Genomic DNA, 26,756 nt, shown 5'->3' on the forward strand with positions numbered 1-26,756 from the left:
ATACCGAGCCCCAGAGACATCAAAAGGGTCTTATATGTCCAGTTTTGTATAGTTTTCACCTAACCTGATGTAGCATCATTTTAATTGCTGTGCCACTAAAAATACCATTCTGTATGCCTAATGTGAACCCTGCTCTGTACGGAAAGCAGTGTTGCTGCTCACCTGGGCCTCTCACGTTAACATCCATGCCATCTGTCTCATAGTCACCCTGTGGGGGAGTCAGCGCTGTAGCTGGTGGAAGTCTGATGTCTGCAGCGGCTAAGTGGTGCTGCGTCCAAGGCCGTGGGTCCACTGGATCTTGGCGACAAGGGGAAAGCTCCTCAGTCTATAAGAAATGGAAGTGAGACTGCTGTAGTCAAATATTTTCAAAATAAAAAACACAAAAAAAAAATCTGTCAATTCTTAAAATAGACAAAACAAGGGTCGACATGCTCTTATGAACAGATTTGCAGTCTAAAGTCTGGAATTCATTTTTCCCCCCCCCCCATCACATATGAAGTTTGGCACCTGATCGCCTTCACATGTGGCATCTGAAATTAGCACGCTGCTCTTTGTAAGCATAGCAGCCTGACTAAGTCACAAATGTTGCACAGTGCACTGCCTTCAATGCACACTGTTTTGAATGCAGAGTGCACTGCACATGTGCAGTGATTTCATCGATTGGAGGGACTTGTGACAGCACAAATTTAGGAGGTACTCATAGTACCGACAGGCAAAATTTATTATAAGCTTACCTGTAAGTACAAGTGTTAAATTAGAATTTATTAAAACCGCTTTACCCTCTGCACTTCTTCATTTCTGGCACTGCACACTGCAGCCAAGAAATCACGGGTAAGACTGCACCTTGATACGCTGTATTTGAAAACCAGCAGACATGTATACAGATGGTTCCCACCCAATGTATACAAGCCTCACAATTGGAACATTTGCTACAAGGCGCTGAAGCTAAAAAGAGGTGGAGAGCAATGCCACTGCCTTAGATTTAGCATGCAGCTTCCAACGGGTATTTTTATGGCAGCTGTATCTGTTTACAATATATCACTCCCCTAGCACTTACTTTTAGTCTTTTAGTCTCAGGACAGTCTGCCTCAGTCCAGTCTTCAGAAGGATCTTCCATGAGAAGTTCTGGTTTAGCGATATTCCTTAAAACAGAATCACAGGGTAAGCAAAGTTATATGAGAAAAGACTAATGTGCAACAAAGGAGGCACCGGTGCTTTACTTACTTAAGTCCAAGAGCATCCTGCCCCACAGGCTCACGTCTGTCTCTATCCTTTTTCAATATAAATCCTTCTGGGAACCATAATGTGCTGTGTGCTCGCTTTCTGCGAGATACCAGGACGCCCAGCACTATCACAATCAAGATCAACAGCCCAACTACGCCCACTAGTGGAAGAAGATGCAATGGCTGGGTTGGGATGTCAATCTTATCACCTGGGAGGAGACATAAAATGATGAAGTCTTCCATTTCCTATCTCTGCTTGGTCAAATGAATTTTAATAATGACAAACATATGACTTACTGTGCACAGATTTAATTGGATAAGGAAAATGCAGCCTGTCGACGGCACTCAGTGCTGCCAGGTAATCAGCAGCATTTTTCGCATCTGGGAAGCACTCAGATGGGTCTTTGTCGACATGTTTTTTACAGAGCCGATTGTCGATTTCCAATACCACCTCAGACCTGTCAAATGAGAACAGAAGTGAGAACAGAAGTGAGAACATTGGGGGTCCATTTAATAAAGCCATACCATAGTCACCTGCCTTGTAACACATTTCAGTATAAGAAATGCTGTGACTTTCTGGAGCTGCTGCACAAGTCACAATCCTGGATTTATACTTTTGGCATTTTTAAAATGGATTACCCTCCAATTATACATCTATAGCCACAGTTTAAGATCTTCCTCTGTTGGGACTGTTAAAGTGGAAGTCCATGCTAAAACTAAAATTTCTGCATCTATGAATGAATGAAATACTTGTATAGCGCACAATGCAAACTGAATCGCCTCTAGGCGCTGTGGCGAGCTTTGATCATCTGCTAAAAGAGGAAGGTCTTGAGTTTTTTTCCTAAAAGCCAGGTGATTTTCTTCCACCTAGACACCCACCATCTAACACTAACCTATCTAGCCCTGTAAAGAAAAAAAAAAAAGAAAAATCAGTATACATACCTTTTCTGAAGCTGATCTGACCTGATCTCCAGAGGTGGAAGCTCTGCAGAGGACACAGCTAACAACGGCTGTGAAACGAAAGGGGAAGCGACGTCACCCATAGACTTACTATGGGGCTTCCGTTGTCGGCCATGTCCTCTGCACCTGCCTCCACAGCGAAGCCGTGGCTGACAGCTCAGCGTGGGATCGGGTTTTATCAGCTTAAAAAAATAAAATAAAAAAGTTATGTATACTGATTTTTTCTTCTTTACAGGGCTAGATAGGTTAGATCGTGGGTGTCTATAGATGCAGGGATTTTAGTTTTAACATGGACTTCCACTTTAGGGACAGCTCCTATCAAAACTATCAATTACTTTACTTATTTTATGATGTAAAATTCCAAAGTAAAAACAAAAATATGTTAAATTGTCCATTACAATTTTTTTTTTTTCAATTGCAAGAGTAAGCCATGTGCATAACTTTTAGCTTGCTCTGGCTGATAGGTACCATATGATTCTGTGGGTAAAGCTAAACCACAAGCTTTTGATCTGTGGGACTATAAGCTGTTCCAAAACATTTTCTCTTGGCAAAATTTGCATATCCATGAAGCCAACATCTAAGGAAAAGCATTGAGCCTGGATTATAGAGTGTATGATATTTGCTATATACTGTATATTCTTATTTTAGCAATGAGTAACATGTTGGGAATCTAAGGGACTTTCTATGGTTTGGCTACTGTCTTTAGTGAGCAATTAGCTCGTCAAGTTTTTAAGGTCAGATTGCATAGCTTCTAATAGAAGCTATGGTAAATTTAAAGGGGTTGTAAACTCATGTATTTTTTTTCACCCAAATGCATCCTATGGATGAGCTCCGGCGTGTTCACAGAGCCCACGTGCAGAGCCCGCCAGGAAGTTGGCACTGTGCTAATCACAGGCAGCGAGACATTTCCCAATCTGAGGCCACGCATCGGGACAATGTCTCACTGCCTGTGATTAGCGCAGCGCCGAGCCGACTTCCTGGCAGGCTCTGCAGCTACTCATATCCATGGATACGCTGAATGCTGAACTCAGGAGTGCGCCCGCAAGGTAACCCTCCCGGGAGAGCTCTTCTCCTAGGGGCTTATCTGATGTGGGGAGGAGCTGCCGAGGGACCACAGAAGAGGATGATTGTGGCCACTCTGAAAAAGGAGCTGCACAATGGAGTTAAGTAGGACATATTTTTTTTTCTTATTAAAATAAACAATGAAGGCTTACAGACACTTTAAATAGGAGCTAAATCTAACTTAAACCTAAAACAGAAAACTGAGCAGGCAGTTTTTTATTGCAGATGAAACATAATGGGGTATATTTACAAAAACGAAAGTGGAAAATCTGGTGCAGCTCTGCATAGAAACCAATCAGCTCCCATGTTTTAATTCAACCTTAATTGAACAAGCTTAAGTTAGAAGCCGATTGGCTACCATGCACAGCTACACCAGATTCTGCAGTTTTAGCAAACCAACCCCAACTATGTCTTCTTCTGCAATAATACACACTTACCTCCCTGTTTTCAGTTTTCCACCCAATGTACACGGAGAAATCCAACTGACTGCAGTGCTGATCAGTGAAATCTGATCCCGCTATCAGAATACAACACAGTGGGGAGGATTCCCCCATCCATCTAAAATTGCATGCATAGGGGAATCGCTGTTTTTTTTTTTTTTTTTTTTTTTTTTTTTTTAATCAGCCCTCTAGCTGAGCCAAAAAAAATAAAATAAAATAATAATAATACACATATGGCAAGCTTTAAACGTACAAACACGATCCACTAGAGCTGTTGGACAGATTACTAGAATGCCTAAAATGCTCTTCCCACTGAATATGTGCTCACCCTATGATGTCACTGTCCAGCTCCCTCTTCTCCCTCCGCTCCGCTGCCTGGCTTCTCAGATATGGTTTAATCATGTACTGTCCATCTTCACCCACACGGAAGCGAAGAGAGGTGCGCAGGATGACGCTGAGTCTCAGCAAGAATGATTTGCTTTCCTTCAGGAGCTGTTCAGGAGGGAGCAGAACCACAATGACCAGCACTCCCTCTGCCAGCTGCTCTCCATCCCGGCTTCCGGCACAGTCAAGACCATCCCAGCCACACTCCTCCGAGTTACACCCCTGGTCGCACCGACCGTCTCCATAGTGGTCCATACAGTACTGTTCATAGACGGGGCTGTCAGAGAAAAAAATCAGTTTGACACTTTAGAAACGCTGTTCCTTCTGAAGAGTTGAGACAACACGCAACATATACCCAACTCTTTTGCTCCCCTGCTGCTCCTTTCAGCACCTAGAGCCAAAAGGAAATCTCCGGTATCTTTAAGTGCACAGGAGGATGTGACAGTGCTGGGCCCAGCAAGGCTGCTATTCAGAGATTTTAAAACCAAGTCCATAGTCCTATAATTGTAACCTACAAATATATAGACTCTACTTTTAAAGTACTCTCCTTCGCACCAGCGGCTACATTGATCAGCAGAGAAGTGAAAGGAAGTGAAGCATATGCTGCTAAGAGAACAAAATTAAAGCTGAACTTCATGTTTTCACTTAAATATATGACTAAAATTGGTAGAAAGGATTTAAATCTACTTTGTGTGCATGAAACCCATAAATTACAGTCAAGCATTTACATCTTGGCTGTACATAATCTGAAGAGTTAAGAGCATTGGGAGGGGCCCACCAGGCTCCATTTACTACAGACTGCCTGAAGAACTACAGGAGGGGGCGGAGAAAAGACCAGTCATTCTGTACTAGGAAAGAGCAGCAGTGACCGGTCTTTATTACAGGAAGCTCTTACACAAAGGTCAAGTCTCACTGCACAGATCTGGAAGTAGTATACAAAGCACACCGGGATTCAAAGAAGAATAAACATAGTATTCAGACAATAGGAGCTTATTCTGAAGTTCAGCTTTAAAGTGGAGTGGTTTTCCCCATCATGGGCAAAGAATAGGTTCACTTTAAAAACAGCCAATACTCACTAAATTAAAAGAAAACCTGTGAATTTTTAAGAAGTACAAAAATCCCCAAATTAGACAGAAAAGGCTGCTTTTCTGAAACCAGTAACATTGAGTTAGTTTTATTTACTGCCTACTAAAGTAATAGAAGACTCCCTGTGGTGCCTGCTCTTGGGACCTCAAAATGAATTTAGTATAAAATAACTGAGAGCCAACCCCAAATCCTCAACAGCATTTCAGGTCTCTTACTTGCAGCCGTGTTCAGTCTTCTCCCGGCAGTCAAAGTTGTCATAGAGACACTCAGCCGACGCGCACTGTAAATCACATTTGGAATTATTGAACAGGAGCTGGCAGCTTTGTGAAGGACAATTCTTCCACGGGTCATCCACAGACAGCGCGCAATCGCCACCATCCCAGTGACATTCTGGAGAATTGCACTCCCGGTCGCAGCGGCCATCACCCATCTTGCTTGGGCACGGTTGTGGGCCACATTCCGGGACTGCTGGGTCATCAATTCGGGCCCTTATATCACACCGTGGTCCAAGAAATTCTGGCGGACAGTGGCAGGTGAAGTAAGGGAACTTGTCAGCAGGGACACACTGAGCTCCGTTTTGGCAAGGTGAAGGTGAGCAGGCCGTTGGACGGGGATATGGCGGGATAAAGGTGCCGTTCGGGAGGGTACGGCAGACAAAATGAGGGCCCTGAGATGAAGGGACACAGGAGGAACCAGTTGGACAATCAAAGTCTCGACAGGAATTTAGAGGCCGCTCACAGGAGGGTCCAGTGAAGCCCTATAATAAGACAATATATTATGAGTGAATAAGGAATATAGATTGGTGTAGCTTTTCATCAAATGCAAGAGACAAGTACTTACTGTAGGACAGCGGCAGGTGTACCCCAGAGGTAGGTTGACCGTCACACGGCAGACGCCTCCGTTTTGACAAGGACGAGACTCGCATGTGTTCACCACACTCTGGCAGCGACGTCCTGAAACATCATAATTATGCTATTAATAATCGCATTCCTACACTTCTAAGATGACAGGTTAGACACACTAAAATGGCTGCTTTAACTTGTTAGGGATTTCCTGAATAAAATAATGAGTTAAAAAAAATCAAGTTTGCTCTTAAACTGGAACTTCAGGCTACCAGGTGGATAGGACCTTCCCCTCTCACTACAAAAGCTGGTAGGTCTACTTCAACTGTTAACTTGATTTTAAGTTTGAGCTTGTGTGCAGGAGATTAACATTAAAGTAAAACTATGATTACATATCACCATTTAAAAAACAGTGCTTTCTTGATGAATGTATACAAGGACTAGATGAAAGCTTCACCAGCTGCTCCCTAGCATTTTTTTTTTCCCGCCATAACACAACCATCTTACCTGTATAGCCATTTTTGCATTTACACTGATAATCATTGGCCATCTGAATGCAGTCACGAGTGTTGTGTGCCACACAAGGCCCAGACAGGCACTCATTGATGTCGCCCTCGCATCTCTCGCCAGTGTAGCCTGGAGGGCAGTTGCAGCGGTAGCCCCCAACTTTATCCACACAGGTCCCATTGTTCAAACATTTGAGCTGCCCAGAAGGGGTTAGAGTGGAACAGTCATCTTCATTAATCTCACACAGCACTCCTGTAAAAGTATACATTCAATGCAGTTAGGAGAATGCAAAATATTCTTACATAAACAAAAGCATTGAAAAAAAAACGCAGGAAACGTGAAGTATGGGAGAAGGAAGGGGGTACAGTGGGTTGCACTTTTAAAATTACCAAAAGGTTATGGTACCAGGCATGTATCAGCAAAAAAGGTACAGTGTTAATAATAATCATCAATTATAAAAAAAAAGTTTATATATATATATATATATATATATATATATATATATATATATATATTTTACAAGTAATTTATATGCAAATAACTCCTGAATAAATGATGACACACATGCATGGCCAGCTTATGTGTCAAGACCCAAACTGGGTCATGGAGGTGTTTGTGATGTGTCACCAAATGACAATTTACTAGACAGCCTAGTTTGTCCAAATGTAAAATCAGTGGTGAGTGATACAGTACACTTTATCTTGGTTTCAAATCATATAATCTCCGAGACAGCCTATACTGTGGTTAATGTATCACAAAAAAAAGCATTCCCGAGATGAAAATATAATACTTCCACCCATGACCGCTCTTACCCCGACAGTAAAGAAAAATGGCAAAAGGGAAATAGAGTATTTTGCGGAACTTTCCTTTATGCTTTACTAAAGTTTATAAAAATAGTGAAGAACATCTGCAACGTTTTAGTCGGTCACCGTTATTTGTCTTTGCTGACATTTTGGTAAGCATTATCTTCTTGCGCCTCAGTATGGTGACCATTTGGATATTTGTTCTTTGGATTGAAAAGTTTAATAATCCTGGACCGACTTGTACCCTATTACTAGCTACAGGGTCCTGTAACATCCTGGCACTAGGTAAACCCTAAACTCCAATTTTCACAGCTGTTGGAATCATATTTTAAATCACAATATAAAACTACAAATGCACACATAAAAAGGTACTTCAGAGCTCACATATTTGCTATATTTGTTATCACTGCAAAAAACATTTTGTATTTATTGGTTTATTATCCCTGAATAAAAGCTGTCTAATGCCACGTACACACGATCGGAATTTCGGCCAGCAAAAGACAGATGAGAGCTTTTCATCGGAAAATTAGATTGTGTGTATGCTCCATCGGAATTTAGCTGGCCAAATTCCCGCCAGTAAAAATTTCAGAGCAGGTTCTCAATTTTTCCACCGGAAAAACTTTCTATTGGAAATTCCGATAGTGTGTATGCAATTCCGACACGCAAAAACTCACGCATGCTCAGATTCAACTAGGAGATGGAAGCTATTGGTTACTGGGTATTGAACTTCCTTTTTCTAGTCCTGTCATACGTCACCGCTTTCTTGACGGTCGGAATTTGGTGTGACTGTGTGTATGCAAGGCAGCTTGAGCAAAATCCCGTCGGGAAAACCATGAGAGCTTTTTCCAGACCAAAATTCCGATCGCGTGTACGCAGCATTAGTGATCGTTATTTATTGTATTCAATTTGATATTTTATGCATCTAAAATGAATGTTGCACCAATCTATCTAAAGCAAGTACCATATACTAGATAAATGCTAGAATTAGAATGGCATTTGTTTAGAGAAAGTTGTATTACAAAAATTAAGAATCTATTACATTTTGGCACATTAGTAATTGTGCTGAAAAAGGACATGTGGGATAATCCAGTCTACATGCTTACCAAGGGTTCCTGGAGGACAGGAGCAGATGTAACGACCAATAAGGTCAATACAGGACCCTCCATTCTGACATGGGTGAGACTGGCACTCGTCTATGTTTATTTCACAGTTTGTTCCTTCAAATCCAGGCACACACTAGGAAAACAGATGACATTATAAACAAAAAAAAATACAGGGTGCATCTTCTTCAAGAAAAGCTTGAGGTGACCATACCATCCAATGTCCCTAACATGACAGACGCTAGACCACAAACTCCATTACACTAGATGTACTTGTATAACGAAACCTTAAAGAGGTTTTTCACACTGTATAAAAAAAAAAAAAAAAAAAAAAAATGTAATCAGCAGCTACAAATACTGTCCAGGGGTCCAGCGCCAAGCTCATCCAAAATCGCTTCTTCGTTGGTCTTCAGGTCCTCAGCAGCCAGCTGAGACTAGTGGTCGCCCACTATTCTGCTCTTTGTGAATGGTCCCACAGCCTTCTGGGACCTGTTACATTTGGGGGCGACTTCTGGTGGAATCGCCGCAGTAATCCACCCGGAATAAAGTACCAAAAACAGAAAAGGAGGGGGGAGCATAAAGCAGAACATCCCCTTAAAGCCTGCTTTGCTCATCAATAACGCTAGATGAGACTACCTCATTTTCTACAACCTATATAGGATTTTGTAGCGCAATGCTTCATGTTTTTTTTATCCTCTCTGGAAAACCTCCAATTTGGAATAATACAAAAAAAAACACTCAGAGCAGATATAATACAGTGCCATAGGCTCCTTAGTCTTGCTCACCTCACACACAAAACCACCAAGGTAGCTGTGGCAAGACCCTCCATTAAGACAAGGATCGGGATCACACTGGTTAATGGGCGTCTCACAGTAGCTGCCGGTGTAGCCCCCTCTGCAGAAACACTTGTGAGAGTTGCCAGTGTTCATACAGCTTCCCCCGGAATGGCAGAGCTGATCCACACGAACGCCTAACACAAAAAAAGAATATATGTAAAGTGCCAACTCATAAAAGTCTCATTGTGCAACATTGTACCGACTTTTATCCCTTATACGCACCTTTCCTGCTTGCTGCTACGTCACAAGAGACACGTGGGATATCACAGTAACTTCCCGCCCATCCAGAAAGACACTCACAGCGGATAGATGGGCCTAATTGAGTGCAACGACCTCCATTCTGGCAAGGAGAACGACGGCAAAGATCCAGCAAATTCTGAAATAAAGGAGCAATTGTGTCAGAGGCAGAAGCAGCAGAGGAACTGTTACCGTTGTTAAATATAAACCGCAAAAAAGGGCAATATTCATCCAAATGCTGTGTTTGGTAACCGAAGATCTGGATAGAACTTATTCACCTCGATCAAAGGACCTTTAACCCTTTCCTTTTCTATTACCTTTAACCCCTTCAATACCATGACATTTTTGACATTTTTATTTTTTGTTGCACACATAAAAAAAAAAAAAACATATTTGAGGCCAGATTATGTAAAACCCACAAATGTTGTATAATTTCTGAAAGTAGACACCCTAGAGAAAAAGTATCAGTTCTAATTTTCTAAGTCACTCATTAGTGCAATGCTTTATGAAATGCAAAATTTCAGTAACAAAATATACTAAAGTTAATTTTTGGGCACACAAATTCAATAAATTACCAATTTGTAGGTAATGGAAACAAACTTAACAATGAATGATAAGCCTAGAATTATTGCTCTCACTCCGGTGTGCACGTTATTATGTAACACATGTAGCGCAAGTGACATTCTTGCACGTAGGTGCCCATGAGACCAGCATTTACATAGTATGTTGAACTAAAAAAAAAATTTTTTTAAGTGCTTTGGTGTAATGTTAATTTTTTAAAACTTTTTAATTTCTTTTTTTAAAGGCCAGTTCACACCACATGTAGCAAAAAAATAAATAAATAAAAAAAATTAAAAAAAAAGAGCATGCTGCATTTTTTTCTGCACTGGAGCGCACATGTCCTTGTCACTGGATTGCTTCATAAACGCACCTAAAATACGTAAAAAATGTACATGCAGAAAAAGAATCTGGAGCGCATACAGACTGCGGTTTTATTGTGTGAACTGGCCCCAAGTAAGCTTTTTCGTTACGAGGGGGGGGGGGGGTCACACAGGGTTAGCAAATGCTGGTCTTGCCGGTGAGGCGGGAAGCATGTTGGGGGCACACAGGGCTGTCACAAGTGTGTTCAAACTACCACCACCATGATATCTATGGCGGTGGCAGTAACAGGGTTAAACTGCTCAAAATGCAAGAATACGAACATGCATGAAAAAAACTAATTTTAATATTTTTGGAACAGAATTTGGAGTCATATGCTGAAGATTCGTCAACTGCCAAATCACTTGAGGGCAGTGACGCAGCACTCACGGGATAGAGACGTGTTAAGAATCTTACTTTGCAAGGAGGTTCATTTTCAAAAGGTGTGTTTTTTTCATGCATATTTTTTTTCTTTACTGGAAATCCGTTAACAGCTATCTGGCTTATTCCACTCACCTGGCACTGCGTCCCCGTGTATCCATTGGGGCAGATACAGTGATAGGACTCCACCCTGTCCACACACACAGCTCCATTCTGGCAGGGCCGGGAAGCGCACTCATCCACTTCGTGCTGGCAGTGAGATCCAGTGAAGCCAGCGCGGCAGATGCAGGTGTAGGAGTCCACGCCATCTTTGCAGGTCCCACCATTAAAACAAGAGCTGCAGGTGACAAATGAGCACATCATTTACAAGCACAGCGACAGCACCCAAAAGCAGGGACAGAGAAACGTTATATTAAACAATTTATTTAACATTTGCTGGAATGATTGACTTGAAGATAAAGATTTCAGCAGAATAGAATGCATTTACTGGCCAGTTTTATATGATGACGTGTGAGCAAATCTAAAACAAGACCCATGATTTTATTTTACCGATAATCATCCTTTAAAACAGGGACAGGCAACTCTTGGCACCATAGTTGTGGTGAAACCACAAATGTCCTCATGCCTCTGGGAGTAATGCCTGTGGCTATTAGTCTTATGGCACTTGTAGTTCCAGAACAGAACCACTTCCGGCCTGTATTTACAGTGTAACATGCAACATGTTCTTAACCGCTTCCATACCAGGCCAATTCTGGCATTCCTCTCCTACATCTAAAAATCATTTTCTTTTCTTGTTAGAAGATTACGCAGAACCCCAAACATATATATTCTTTTAACAAAGACCCTAGGGAATAAAATGGCAGTCGTTGCAATTTTTTATGTCACATGGTATTTGCACAGCAATTTTTCAAATGCAATGCATTTGAAAATTAAAAATACTTTCATGTTTTAATTTAAAAAAAATGCACTAAAGTTAGCCCTTTTTTTTAAATAATGTGAAAAATGTTACTTTTTTTATATATTTTTTCCCACTTTGCCTTTAAAAAATCTTTTTCCATCACCTTTATTCCTATTAGAAGGAATGTAAATATCCCTTGTAATAGGAATAGGGCATGGCAGGTCCTCATTACAGAGAGATCTGGGGTCTATAAGTCCCTACATCACTCCTTTATTTAGGAAAGTCAGAGTGTTTACATCTCTGAGGGTTATAGAGATGGACAGGGAGCAGCTAGTCTGCGGTCAGCTCTATAGAAAACTGCTGCCGCCAATGGATTAATTCTACGTCTCGCTGATTGGGAGAAGCACCGGAAATATATTTATATATATATTTTCTCAATCATCCTCTATGGTCAGAGAAAGCACTGAAGTCTGACTTTGTTGTTTCAGTTGTAAGCTTTGAGGCTGATTGCTCTACAGCATCTGTAGCTAAAAGAGTAGGCTACAAAGCTCCATTTTTTTATTTATTTTTTTATAAAAAAGGTTCCTAATTCTAGATTGGCTACTCATTTTGGTGGTAGATATCCTGCTCTCAACTGGAACCAGTTTGTGATTCATAGAACCTACCTCTCAGTACAGTCCTGTATGTTGGTCTCGCAGATGGGCCCAGTGTATCCCGGAGCACAAGAACACACATAGCTGTTAACATAATCTAAGCAGGTGGCTCCATTGAGGCATGGGTCACTGAGACATTCATTGATTTCATTCACACATCTTGGTCCGGTGAAGCCAGGCAGACATGTGCAGGAGAAAGAATTCACCCCATCTTTGCAGGAACCACCATTGAGACAGGGATCTAAGCGTGCAGAAAAATAAAAGAAAAAAAAGATATTTAGACTGGTCGCATTCTGAACAATTTTGTACCTTTATTTTTTGCCCCCCCCCCCCCCCCAAACAGCCAGATTGACATTACAACTTACTTGGTGAACAATCGTTAATATCAGTCTCGCAGTTATGACCCGTATATCCTGGTTTACAGAGACAGTTGTATCCGCCTGGAAGGTTGGCACATTGTCCACCATTTTGACAAGGGCTCCTGTTGCACTCATTCACATCGATGTCACACGATTCACCTGCAACAGTAGGTGGCACTATTATCCAGTATTCTAAGTTATTTCCGTTGTATGAAGGCTGATGTCAGATTTTATGGAACGTGAACTCTAGCCATAATGCACTTCTTAGGATTAGGTCACATCAGCAAATCTGTAGCAGCTACCAAGCTTTGATTATTTGTAGTGATTTGTAGCTGGCTGTAAGGCCTCAAGCACAGCAACTCTTCTACCCACCTTTCTCCTCACAGGATTTCTCCTCAAGGGAGAAATTCTTCTACCCCCTAGACTAAACAGAAAAGCAGCGCTAAATAGAAAGTGCTAAACAGAAACAGAAACCCTAAACAGAAAACAGTGATGAGAGCCTGAGCCAGCCGTTCCCGTCCCCTTCAAAGCCCAGTGCTGAGAGCCCAAGCCAGCCACTTGATCCCCTTCCACAGCCCAGCGCTAAGAGCCTGAGCCAGCTGCTCCCGCCCCCTGCACAGCCCAGCACTGAGAGCCTGAGCCAGCTGCTCCCGCCCCCTGCACAGCCCAGCACTGAGAGCCTGAGCCAGCTGCTCCCGCCCCCTGCACAGTCCAGCACAGAGTCTGGGCCAGCTGCCCCCGCCCCCTCCACAGCCCAGCGCTGAGAGCCTGAGCCAGCAGCTCCCTCCACAGCCCAGCTCGAGAGCCTGAGCCAGCCAACCCCACCTCCTCCACAGCCCAGAAACGAGAGCCTGAGCCAGCCACCCCCACCCACTCCACAGCCCAGCTCTCTGCTCAGGGAGGCTCAGTTCTCAGTGTTAGAGCTGGCAGAGGACAGATGCAGCATCCACCTTAGCAAGTAGGATTATAAAAAAAAATCCCCTACATACATTAAAGCACGTATAAAATAACAGAGGAACTTTTAGAGGCAGGAAAAAATGTCAAATGCCCTTAAAAGCTGCATTTTTGATGCCTGTGTGCATGAGGATTAATCCTTTCTATAAAGCCACAAAAACACAGATGTGCCATGTAGCAATGTAATAACCAGAGATATTGTTTAAGGCTGTGATTATGTATCTGCAAGCACTGTGAAAAGGCAATACGAATTGGTGGCCATATATATATGCTTTCATTTTTTTTCAAATGATCAAATCTGAAAAAAAAAAAAAAAAAAGCCATCATTTCCCTTCTGCTCCATATAAAAACTGAATTTTGATCAGATTTGATCGGTCAGGGTGGACATTTATAGTTGGTTAGGTATCGATCAGATGAGACTGCATGATGGGAACAGAGATGCAATCAATGACTTACGATCAAAAATTACAATCATATCTTGACCTTCAAGCAAAATCCACTTCCCGGTGATTGATCAATTGGGTTGTGGGTTATAGACTGGTAATTGTGATCGGAAGAGATCATAAAATAAATTGTTTATGGAAGCATGTATGGCCACCATAAACACCAAACTACAAATTGCTACAACACTGACCCATCACTAATGACTTTTGTTACAAAAACAAAAAAATCCATAACTCGAGAAATTGTTTGGCTGATACAGATATGCTCATGTGACGTGGCCACTACCGCGCAAAAGCTAAATTTCTGCTATTCATTCCATTAATTATTCAAAGAAAATGTGTAAATTTGACCGTTACCTTCCCAGCCAGTAAGACATTTGCAGGAGTAGCTTTCATAGTCTGCAGATGGAGTGCACACACCGCTATTATGACAAGGCTCAGAGCCACAGGGGGCAAGTAGAGTCTCACATGTTTGGCCTGGAACAGAAAATAAGAATTATACATTGTTATTTTACACTGCACCCTGTGCATAGTTTACATATCTTGTCACATCAGCACCCACCTATCCCTGCATTGCTTCTGATCAACAAGCAATCTTCTATCATTGATTAAAGTGGTTGTAAAGCCAGAAGATTTTTTATCTTAATTCATTCTATGCATTAAGTTAAAAAGCTTCTGTGTGTAGCAGCCCTCCTAATACTTGCTTGAGCCCCATCTCTGTCCATGATGTCCATGTATCCCTCGGCCGTCCGGGACTCTCCCATCTGATTGGTTGAGACACAGCAGTGGCACCATTGGCTCCCGCGGCTGTCAAAGTCAGTTAGTCAATCAGGGGAGAGAGGGGACACGTGGAATGGACACATGGAGCTGGAGCTCTGCTCGGGTGCCCCCATGACAAGCTGATTGCTGTAGAAGGGAGGGGCCAGGAGCAGCAAAGAGGGACCCGAGAAGACGAGGCTCCAGGCTGTCCTGTGCAAAACCACTGCACAGGGGAGGGAAGTATAAACAGGTTTATTTTATTTTTTTAAACAAGACATTACAATCACTTTAATTGCTATTCGAATTATGTAGAAAAGTCAAAGTTTAGCCACAGGTGCTGCATTCTAGAGGTAACCTTCTCAGCTCACCTGATGGACACTCAGCCATGTTCTGCTCTTATGGATGCTGGAACCAGTTTAAAGATGCAGTTTGCATCCCTGTGCTGTTCCTTTAGTTTGCATAGTGATAAATATCATGAATGCGTGGGGAGTTGACATGTATTTGGGGTGCATGTTCCTTAACACACTGGGGTTGATTTACTAAAACTGGAGTACAAAATCTGGTGCAGCTGTGCATGGTAGCCAATCAGCTGCAAACTTCAGCTTGTTCAACTAGGCTTTGACAATAAAACTTGGGCGCGGATTGGTTTCGAAGCAGAGCTGCACTAAATGTTGCACTCTCCAGTTTTAGTAAATCAACTCCATGCAGTCTGCCTTCAGGAGCATGCACCCGCGCAGATGTCAAATCGGGAGCAGGGGCTGTCTGCGCAGCTGGTCCGTCCCAACTGACATGAATAGGGATGAATGTACACAGATCTAGAGAACACCTGATCATCCCGTGCACCGGTGTATGCTTAAGTACGCCAATGTGAATGAGGCCTAACTGGAATTCCACTTTAAAACCGAAGCAGTCTTAGAAGTAGCAATATAATAATTCTTAAAAAATAAAATAAAGAACTGATGTCAAAACTGCACACATTTTTAAAAGTAAGCCATCTACTTCTACTACAGTTCCTCTGTGAAGTCTAAAAGTGCAAAGGGGAATGCTCTATGTTGTGTACAGTATGCAGATATCCTTATATCCAACTCACCTGTATATGGCAGTGTACATAGACAGCTGTATCCTGCAATACCATCCACACAGGTTCCTCCATTCAGGCAAGGAGCTGGGGCACACTCATTAATATTAGTCTCGCAAAAGTTTCCTGTATGAAAAAAAGAAATATGATATTATGACAAATATACCATAAAAGCATGACTAACAAGATGCCTAAGGAGAATCCATCAAGAGTGGCCATTTGTAAATTGTGTGCCCCCCAATACCAAGTCATACATTTGCCTTCTTTGACTAGAAGTACAACAGGCTAAGCCTTTAGTTTTCTTTATACTCCTGAGTGAATTTCCTATTAGACAGTTTTGGGACAGTCAGTTATCAGATGAGCCAAGTTAATGGGAAAAATAAATAAATAAAAAGCAACCCCTTCCTTTTTATTCCTCGCCTCAGCAGGCTTCATATGCTCTCCTCTCTGATGCTCAGTGTTGTGGGCATGCCCTCACCATCCTCACGTACAATGAGAGCTATTTGTTCTGCATTGTACTTCCTAACACTGCCAGCCGGCACACCTTGAGAGTAGCGGTAAATATTACAGCTCATTCTTCTACCCCCTAGACTTCACAAGCATTAACCCCTTACAGTGTAGGGGGGGCAGCTTTAAAGTGGTTTTAAAGTCTCACGGTTTTTCCTTATTGCATATGCATTAGGATGAAAAACCTTTGCTGCAGGTCCCCTCCCCCCTTCCCCACCCAGCTCCCTTTTCTTACCGGAGCCCAACCCTATCCAGTGATGTGCACAGAGGCTCCAGCCGCTGTCTCTCTCCTCATTGGAGAGATTGATAGAAGCAGAAGCCATTGGGTCCCGCTGCTGTCAATCAAATTCTGTGACACGGGAGGGGGGAGGAATCCCGCTGTCTGCAATGATGGATGCAGGAGTGGGACTTGGGAGCCCCCATGGAAAGCAGCTCTCTGTGGGGGGCAACTGATGAAGGGGAGGAACCAAAAGCCCCAGCGGGGGGACCCCAGGAGTATTGGGGCTGCTCTGCGCAAAACCCTTGCGCAGAGCAGGTAAAATATGTTTTTCATTTTTATAAAAATATTTAAATAAAACACCAAGAACCTTTAAAACCCCTAGTTCACCTTTACAGAAAAAAAATGCAAGGGTGAACCACCAATCAACTACCGAGTTTACCCCCCACCCCCCCCGTACCTCTGTAGGTGATAAGGGGTCAGTGCCCATGCAGCCATTGTAGTAGTCCAGAGATTTGAAATCCCTGCTTGTCTCCCCATTCTTTCTGCAGGTCTTCCGGGACAGATTTTAGTAATTCTAAATGGTCCGTGCCATACAGAGAATGGCTCTGAACCTTCTCAGTGGGAATTTCAAATCTCTGTACCGCAACATTAGTTGTATGGGCAGGGACAGCTTATCAGAGGCTAGAGCAGTGCGGCACTCTCGTCGGGTCCCCCACCGGTGCTCTAAGCTCCTCCACTTTTTAGTGTGGCACCATAAGAAGCTGCCCCCAAGCCAAGCTGTGTATCTATAGACAAACAGCATGGCTTGGCCTCGTCCCCACTCCATCACAAGATTTGATTGACAGCAGCGGGATCCAATGGCTCTCACTGCTGCTGAGACTCCCGTGAGACGAGAGAGACAAGAGCCAATGCAGATGGGCACAACACTGGATTGAGACCGGGCTCAGGTAAGTATAAAGGGAAGGAAAGGGGTGATACAAACAGGGAATGCATTAAAGTTAAAAAATAAAAATAAAAACGTCCAGGCTTTAGAGCCAGTTTAAGGAGGACGCTGTGTCCACGTATGTCACAAACAAGCACAAGTAATATTTGCATAATAAAATAACAAAAATAAAATAAGACTATGCAACTTTCTGACTGGGCGAAAATATGCATACATTTATCTTTGTAAAAACCGTTACCTCGGAAACCCTCTCGGCAGCGACAGACTGGTCGTCCAAGATGCTCAGTGCAGGTTCCTCCATTCTGACAGGTGTTGGCAGCACAAACATCACTGCTTCGCCGGTCACATGACCTGCCAGACCAGCCTTGATGACAGTCACAGGCATACCTAGGGCAAGGACAAAACAAAGTGCATATATTAAGGAATGTAATATAAAAACTGCAATTAACTTAGAACCATAAAAAAGTATTCCAATGGACAGGAAGTGTTAGAAAAACAAAATAAACCAAAACCTACATCCCTACATCTCTTGGTATATAGTAAAGAAAACTAGGTTTTACATAAAACTTTCCTTTAACTGTAATAACCATTTATAAGCTTTCCTTGAACTGCTCCAGGATAATATCTTGGCAGTACTTACATCTCATTGACTTTGCGGCACACACCATGGACACATGAAGGAGTGCATAGCTGGGTGGGATTACACAGAGAGTCACGAGGACCACCACCTTCAGGACAAATGCAGCGGAAACCATTCTGTGTAACTTGACAGCTTCCTCCAGCTCGACATGGGTTGGATGCACACGGAGACACCTCTATGTTACAGAGAGGACCTATAAAACAACACACATGATCAGCACTCAAAGCTTTCAGGAGAGGTTACATACGCTTAATAGAATATAGGGGACTCCAATTATAGTGGACTTAAACCAAAGAAGGTAAGAGCTGGATAAAGACGACGCAAGAAAGCAGGAGCATAAAGAAAGCAAAAGTGTAAAAGAGGCAGGTGAACGGGGGGGATGGTCAGGGAGTGGCGAGCGCAAAAGAGCTAGGGCATATGAGAGAAAGAAAGCAAGAGAGAGAACACGCAAGACAGTGTGAGAGCAGGAGAAAGAAACAGAGCGAAAGACAGAAAGAATAAAAGATAGACAGATGGATGGAGGACATAAAAAAAGATAATACATTTTAGATGGCAAAGTCTACTTAGTCTACAGCAAGCAGATATTCAGCTGATGTGTAAAAAAAAACAAAAAACAAAAAAAAAAACCCCTATGAACTCCGAGCACAAGGGCAACCAAAAGAGGCTTTGAGGTCAGCCAAAGATCCCGTGGTCATGCTGGAATTTCTAGTTCCTCAAGTCCATAGATCTGCTAGTTGCCCATTTATGGCCTTCGACTCCTTTTCCACCATATACCCTTTTCACTTTCTTTAATTTCCTACCATGTTCCACCCTTCCAAACACCATCTGCTCTTCATTAAAAAGATATTCCATCTACCACTAGCTGACCATTTATGGTTCTCAAAATGAAGAGATATGTTGTTGTTGTAAGAAGAAAAAAATAGATCTCCCTCCATTAGTACAGAAATAGATTTAGGAAAACATAGTTTAGTCCAGGAAATGCGCCCATAGCATGAACTAGCAGTCTGTCCCTGACACTGAAATAACCAGCAGAGGGGTCAACCAGCATCAGCTGTGTACACATCACACCAGTGCAGCTGGGAGCTATAAGTGTACATCCACTCTCCTGACTTGGAATTCCATAGGTGCAATGCTGGCATTTTCAAACCAAAACCTAAAGATGGCTGGTTCTTAGGCTGGCTTATAGATTGGTCTATTTTCACAAGCTGTAAAAAGAGTTGATTGATAGTCTACTGTGAAAGTTGTCTTCTAGACTGATCATGCCTTTCACCATGCATGCAAATGTTGACGGGTCATGGAAATTTGGCCATTTAGTAGGCAGTATAGCGTAGACAAATTTTCCCATGCACAAACTGTCTTAAGTTGGGTATATACTAGTGCAATTTTGTTTGGCATTCTTTGCTGTAAAAAAGAACATTTGATTCTCTAATCATAAATTGGGTCAAACTGACATTCACTTTCGACCGCAGTAACGAGAAATTTCTGGAGGAGCAGAATGGAAATTCTGTAAGCCCTTGTACACACGGTCGGAGATTCCGACAACCAAATCCGTCGGATTTTGTCCGTCGGATCTTGTCCAAAACTGTTGCATACACACGGTCGGCCAAAGTTGTCGAAAATTCCGATCTTTCAGAACGTGATGACGTAATTTCGTTACGATGAGACTACGTTCAGGCTAGTAGCCAATAGCTTTGATGTAGGAATTTGATCTGAGCATGCGTGGCACTTTGTCCGATCGGAATTCTCTGCACATGATCGGAGTATGTCCTATCGGACCAGTTTGTCAGAAAATATTTCCAGCAAGTTGGGAAATTTGGTCTGACGGAAACAGTCCGATGCATACCATACACAGTCGGATTATCCGACATCACGGTCCGATAGGACACATTTTGACGGATTCTCCGACCGTGTGTACAAGGGCTTATACAAATTTCTATCAAAGAACCATTACCCACTCCCACTTCTACTTGGATCACCTAGGGGATCCGAGTGGAACTCCCCCCCCCCCCCCCCCTGCAGTCTTCTGTTTATTAAAAGTCAGCTGCTACAGTTTTTGTAGGGGCTGACTTTTAATAAACACCAATTAGAGTTCCTTTTTAGGTTGCCTTATTACTAGCAAAATTGCCCCCACATTTAATCATGTTCAGTGATCAAATTGGATCCATAGCAGTTATGCCTGGGAAAACTGAAATTAACAGGATAAATGCTTTACCTGCTTCCTTGATGTGCAGGAGATATGTCAATCCCAATACATGAACTGATTAAAATCAAGATCGTGTGAAGTTAACAATATCAAGGTTTAATATATTAATTAATGGGAACACATGAATCTGAAGTCACTGCTCATTTAGCAATAATAAAAAAAGACAATTACTTGTGATGTATGTGATTGTTTTGCACAATAAAATAAAGCCTGGTGTTTGCAAATGTCCTAGGATAACAGAAAACCCAAACCAGCTTAAAGCACTAATTCCCTACACAGTCTCTTAATAACAAGGCACAGGTAAACTCGAAGAGTTAAATTCAGCTTCACATTTAAAGTTACAAAAAAATCTAAAAGTAAAAAACGAAAAAAAGTTTCAAGTACTTGCTCTTGTAGCAGACATAACCATCTGCATTTCAGTTCATAATTGAGAAAAACAGCCTGGAAAATGAGTGTGGCAATTAATGTATGTCACCATCTGTTTCCAGCTGGACAGTGCTGTCCGCTCCCCACCTCTACAAGGCCCTTATTGTGTACCAAGAGCTGTAAAAAATCTAATTACACACCACTCTGAGCATTCCTAAAATGTCTCACCCAACTTCAAAGTGGCCTCCTAGCTTTCCCTACACTCAGCAAGCACCAATAGGATAATAGGGTCTCTTTCCCAGGAAGAGCTACATTTGTCAATATACACATCGAATCATATACTGTAAGTAAATCCTTCTCATTATTTATAATTTGCTTTTCTGCTAGGAGGTCATACACGCAGATGTTGGTTTTTATATGTAAATATACTGATAATTTCCGCCTTTGTAATAAGAATGACAACGTATAAAGCTATCCATTGTAAGCGTACACCCTGTGCTCTGTCCTTTATTCCATTCGATTTTTACTATACAAAATGTACAATGAATACACCGCTCCTAAAGTGCCCCCGTCCATTGAAATCAATAGGCACGGGCAGTTAAAACCGCCCGCTTGTGGCCACATAGCGCCACTAAAACAATGGGCGCTGGCAGTGTGAAAGTGCCCTTAGAGAAAATATTCCCTTGTGGTTTCACCCCCACATGGGTTAAATGCTTGTTTGGCATGGGAGCAACGTGGATGTAGTATAAGGTGTATTAAATACCTTATTAATGGCTGCAGCAGGGTCCCTCAATGTGGAGCCTTAAATAAGGCACAGCTTATTTCTCCACCCCTACACTAAATGATCATTTAACCCTTGCAGTGCAAGGGTCCCACTAAAGCTCCAGACAATGGCAGATCTTTAAAGGCTAGGTTCAGCTTTATGCTATATGTTACATCCGTATTTAGGTTCTTAAAGTGGTTGTAAACTTTGTTACACCACTTATATCTACAGGTAAACCTATAATAAGGTTTACCTCTAGGTACTGTGAATATCTCCTAAACTTGCATCATTCAGAGTGCATGCAGCAGGTGATGTCACCGGGGCATGCTCTCTGAAGGTTCAGCATACAGTGCCGGACCTCCAGAGCTCATGTCGTACACGTCAGCTCCATCACGCCGCCCCCCCCCCCCCCCCCCCACCCCACTCATGTAGCCAGAGGCACCCGAACCCAGTAGGAAGACCAGGGAAAGATGTCAGCTCAATCAGCAGTGACAGCATAGCACTAGAGGGCTTCATTTTAAGGTAGGTCTCTCATAATGTGCTAGTATGTAATGCATACTAGCAAATGATGACATTGCCTTGAGGGGATTTTTAGTTATTATTTTCCTCCAACTGAGGTTTACTCCTGCTTTAAAGCACCCAATTCTCGGTTTCTTTCCCCCCGTAGCTGCTGTCGCATTTTAAAAATAGTCAGATCTCTGCCCACACAGCCATGTCATGCATTCACAGAGATCAGTCAATAAATAAATCGCAAGTCCCATCTGTCACTGTGGCAGTCCAACGACACTTCATGCAGCTCTCTAACAGAAAGCCCATACAGAGGTACTGGCAGAGAGTTGGAGGAAGTGTCTGCAGGAGCCTGACATTATACCCAAGATCCGCTGATAGTAAGTGCAATACTTTGCAGGCACCTTCAGAAATGTGAACCTAGCCTTTAAAGTGTATCTGAAGCCAGAATTCTTTCCACTTTGGCTGGTTAAAACCCTTGTCAGTTTGTTTGTGTGATTGGGAAGATTTCCTGTAAATACATTAAGAAGAAAATCTCTACAAAACCAAGGAAATCCCTTCTTAGAAATTGTCACCATAACGTGTCCCCACTGGAAGATTTCTCTTTATTCCAGTTCTGACAACTGAACGTTTTGTTTAAAAACACACTTTCAGTTCCTGTGACAAAGTTATTCTTTTCTTTGTTCAAGAGATTTAAAACCTGACAGAGATCTCAACCCCCGAAATTAAAAGAAAATCCCAAATTTTGGATTGCCCCGAGAACAGTAAGAGGGCAAATCTTCCTCACCACAGCCAGTGTTTATGTAAGGGACCTTGATGAATGAGCCAAATACTGTGTTACATATAATGATATTGTCACAATCTGGGAATAGGAGGCAAAAATTGTCGCCATTTAACCACGTTCTCCAAATGACAGAAATGGGCTCAGGCAGTCTATACAGTGGTGACACCACAGGTTCAGGTCCATTTCAGGGACTATATCAGAACTGTACCTCATAAGCACAAAATAAAACATTGATATTTAATACCTGTGAAACCTGGTTTGCAGACACACTCATATTTGTTAATTCCGTCTTTACATTCACCATAGTCACATGGGTTGCTGGCACAGTCATCATAATTATACTCGCAATTCACACCTGAAAACAAAAACATTTTAAATTGCAGCATAAATCGATTTACGATTACTCCAGAACATCAATGCAGAACCAACTAAACCACTGATCTCGTCAACCATATAGCAATGTCATGGTAGAAGATCCCCCTTGACCGACATCATTGAATGTGTAAATGCCCCTCCTGTACAGTCTTAAAGTTAACCTGTCCGTTAACATTTCACAGATAAAGCACTGCCTAACAGTAGGTATGAACAGTTAGCCAGAAAAGCCTTATCTGCGTATCCTTCTGAAATTCCTTTGGCTTGTTACTAGGGGGCCCGACTTTAAGAATAAGCCATGCCAATACTGGTCTTTGAAGAACTTTTATTGACCAGAATGCAAGTTGTGGTGCTCAACACTAAAGTCTGGAAAAGATGGGACCAAAAGGACAGTTAAAGTTGGATTTTTGTACTCACTATAAAATCCTTTTCCATTGAGACAAAAAAATAAAAAATAAAAACTTGGGGTTATACTGCTACCTACAGGAGGAATGGACATTGACAAATAAAACTGTAGGCCAGGCCAGGGATAAACCCTCATACCACCAACATGCTTTTTTTTTTGCCAATGTTGCCAACATCTTTTCGTACCTAGGTGGCAGTATAATCCGGAAGTTAAATACCTCCCATCTTCCTCAATGGATGAGAAACAAAGCTAGAACAAGGGAGGTACACACAGGGCACCTTTATAGCCAACAATGACAGCAGGCATCTTGTTGTGTATGCTATGAGGCAAGACATTTACAGTCAAAAGTTTAATGTAGCTGACTGCATACGTTCAAGATGACCGCAAACATCAGTTAGCTGAGATATAACTGCAGAGAGCCTAGACGCCCCTTCAAGGTTCTGCAGTTTGTCAAATGACAGCCTTCACAGCTCACCAAGGTCCTGACCATGACACATATTAATGAAAGGGGATAGGGGCTTAATCTCTACAAAGGAGAAAAGCAGTGGCCCTATGGAGAGCCTCTAAGTGGCTCTACAGGGACAAAGGGATCAACTTCAAGACCAGACAGGTACCTGCAGGCACTTCATTGATGCTGCCTTTTTATTTTTAATGCCAGGTCATGGTCGCATTTAACAAGCAAGCTCTAATTGTGCAAGTCAAGGCCTATAAAGCTGTCAGAAGTTCAGCCGGACATCTGCCAATACCAGCCTTATCGAAACAGGACCAGCAGTTGACCAAAAAAGTCTAGGCTTGCCCTACCATTCCTATTTGAACAGAAGGGGAAAGTAAGACATAGACTTGGACTCTCTGTCCTTAAATGGCAATCTTTTCCACAAATATCCTTTACATAAAACAGTGCAATCCACACCTCAAGTCAGGGCAGAAACACAATTTAAAATATTTTAGGCTCACCTGAGGTTCCTGCCTGACAGTAGCATAAGAATTTGTTGACCAGGTCAATACATTTTCCTCCATGAAGACAAGGATTGCTGTGGCATTCATTTATCTGGTTCTCGCAGCGATAGCCAGTATATCCAGGCTCACATGTGCAGGTAAAGCTGGCAATACCATCCCGACACTTCCCATGGTGGCACGGGTCAGGGGAACATTCGTTTATGTTGCGCTCACAAAGAGTACCCTCAAAGCCTGTAAGAGAGATGCAAGAACAATTAATAACAGGTGATGGAAGAAAAGATGGCAGATATACGGTAGAAGGAAGCGGAAACAAGCAAAAACATGCCAAATGAAAGAGCCAAAAAAGCAGATGTCTTTGGATGAGCCGATAGTAAAAGGCCACGGAGGAGCTGAAAACCAAACATGGCGATAAAAGCCAAGCATAGCCACTGAGGAACCTTGGCCTGGCAAAGCAGAAGATGAAGGAGCATGAAGCACACACAAAGCACCAGCTACGCTGGAGGGAGGGCTGGGAGGAAGCGAGCTGCAGGCAGATGGAGCAGGTGCAAATCTACAGACAAGACTTACCTCCCTGAACATATAAAGAGACATCCAGAGAGCGTGAGAGAGAACAGGATACAGCATCAGAGACAGACCCCAGGAGTAAGGCTACCCTCAGTCAGATAACCTGCAGCGAAGAACTCACCCTCCGCACAACGACACTCGTAACCGTTGGGTCTATCCACACACTTGGCTCCGTTCTTACAGGGAGTGCTGGCACACTCATCAATGTCAATCTGGCACATAGAGCCTGAGAAACCTAAAGAAGATGCATGGTTAAATACACTTATATGAAAGGCCTTCACCAAAATTACATAGGCTGTGAATGCATGGCCGGCACAGACAACACATTCTTCTTGGTATCTTATTTAGGAGATCAGCATGGCAGCCAATTCACATATTACCAGCCCTTTCAGCTTCAGATATGTTGACAAAAATCTTGGCAAGTCATTTTTAAATCTTAATGGCACTGCGATTTGAAACTTTTTTTTTTTTTTTTTGGAGTAGGAAAGGAATAGGGGTTCTTTTTTGCCATGTTCACAAGGAAACAGACAGGGTGAATGTTCCTATCTGGGATGCAGACAATAAAAATCTGACAGAGGTTCTATTCCCTTAAAAGCACTTTAAAGTTACTATTTGGCTTAAAAAAAAAAAGAAGAGCTTATTAGTACTCCAGTACAATTACAATAAAGCCTTGCTAACCATCAACAGAGTATGTCCTGTCTCATATGTATTGCATAGTCATTACAAACAAACTTTCATACTGACAACATCCAAATAAAATACATAGACTAAAGCTGTGATCTACCGGGAACCCAAGTAGGACAAACAAAGGAGTGAATTACTTGAGGGAACCCACATTTTATCAAATTGTTTAGGAGAGCCCCCGATAGAATAGAGACGCTAGTATAGTAGGAGGCCCGCATTGATCAGATTCTTCTATTCTGAGAGGGATTTCTTCCTGTTGACCAGAGTAATCAACTTTGCATAGAAATACATTATGCGGATCAGTTTTTTGGCATTGGAACTCACTGGTAAATCCTCCACCAACCCTAAAAAGCAAATCTTTGGACATTGAATACGTCCAAAGCCCATTTCAAGAAATCCACATACTTGTGACCAAAACAACCATATCCAAGGACATAGTCATAAGGCATGGTAGAAGTATGCCGATGGGCCACAAAGTTGTGAACAGAGTGGAGTGTGTCTAAGGTTAGGTTTTATATAAGTGTTGGGGTGTATATTAGGTTTGATGGTACAACCATTTGGCTTTCTGATGTGCTCTGGAAGCAAGCCATTTTGGACAGAAATTATGGTATCAGAATATGGCACAAAGTAAATCCCCAGAACACGGTCACAGGCCAGAAGTATTATAATGTAGGCAACCGTAAGTGTAATCATAACTTATGGAACAAAAATGCTTACCAGCAGGACAACTGCAGGTGAATCCATTTACCATATCCTTACAAAGTCCCCCATTAACACATGGACTGCTGTCGCATTCATTAATGTTGAGCTCACAGAATGTACCAGTAAAGCCTGGAGGAGGAGAAGAAAATTAAAACTTCAATACTGCAAAAATATACTGGCAACAGACATCATACACTTGTCTAATCTTGAATGGA

General features: G+C 42.3%; 1 protein-coding gene across 1 annotated transcript in view; it reads right to left on the reverse strand.

Moving 5' to 3' along the window:
- Positions 1 to 26,756, reverse strand: part of NOTCH3 (notch receptor 3) — a 114,714-nt gene that overhangs the window by 6,177 nt on the left and 81,781 nt on the right. Inside the window, exons 9-30 of the mRNA XM_077469989.1 lie at positions 26,557 to 26,670; positions 25,277 to 25,390; positions 24,589 to 24,822; positions 23,101 to 23,211; positions 18,234 to 18,426; positions 17,832 to 17,980; positions 15,936 to 16,049; positions 14,444 to 14,563; positions 12,696 to 12,848; positions 12,343 to 12,571; positions 10,915 to 11,116; positions 9,466 to 9,619; positions 9,193 to 9,377; positions 8,411 to 8,543; positions 6,505 to 6,756; positions 5,996 to 6,108; positions 5,371 to 5,912; positions 4,014 to 4,346; positions 1,521 to 1,681; positions 1,225 to 1,432; positions 1,058 to 1,142; positions 163 to 325 (exon numbers count right to left, since the gene is read on the reverse strand). Coding sequence (XP_077326115.1) covers positions 163 to 325; positions 1,058 to 1,142; positions 1,225 to 1,432; positions 1,521 to 1,681; positions 4,014 to 4,346; positions 5,371 to 5,912; positions 5,996 to 6,108; positions 6,505 to 6,756; positions 8,411 to 8,543; positions 9,193 to 9,377; positions 9,466 to 9,619; positions 10,915 to 11,116; positions 12,343 to 12,571; positions 12,696 to 12,848; positions 14,444 to 14,563; positions 15,936 to 16,049; positions 17,832 to 17,980; positions 18,234 to 18,426; positions 23,101 to 23,211; positions 24,589 to 24,822; positions 25,277 to 25,390; positions 26,557 to 26,670 — 4,062 coding nt within the window. The remainder of the gene's footprint in view (positions 1 to 162; positions 326 to 1,057; positions 1,143 to 1,224; positions 1,433 to 1,520; positions 1,682 to 4,013; positions 4,347 to 5,370; positions 5,913 to 5,995; positions 6,109 to 6,504; positions 6,757 to 8,410; positions 8,544 to 9,192; positions 9,378 to 9,465; positions 9,620 to 10,914; positions 11,117 to 12,342; positions 12,572 to 12,695; positions 12,849 to 14,443; positions 14,564 to 15,935; positions 16,050 to 17,831; positions 17,981 to 18,233; positions 18,427 to 23,100; positions 23,212 to 24,588; positions 24,823 to 25,276; positions 25,391 to 26,556; positions 26,671 to 26,756) is intronic.

Source organism: Lithobates pipiens, unplaced genomic scaffold (assembly GCF_037356315.1).
Source record: "Lithobates pipiens isolate NorthernLeopardFrog02 unplaced genomic scaffold, aLitPip1_a1.2 Scaffold_8, whole genome shotgun sequence".
Lineage (NCBI taxonomy): Eukaryota > Metazoa > Chordata > Amphibia > Anura > Ranidae > Lithobates > Lithobates pipiens.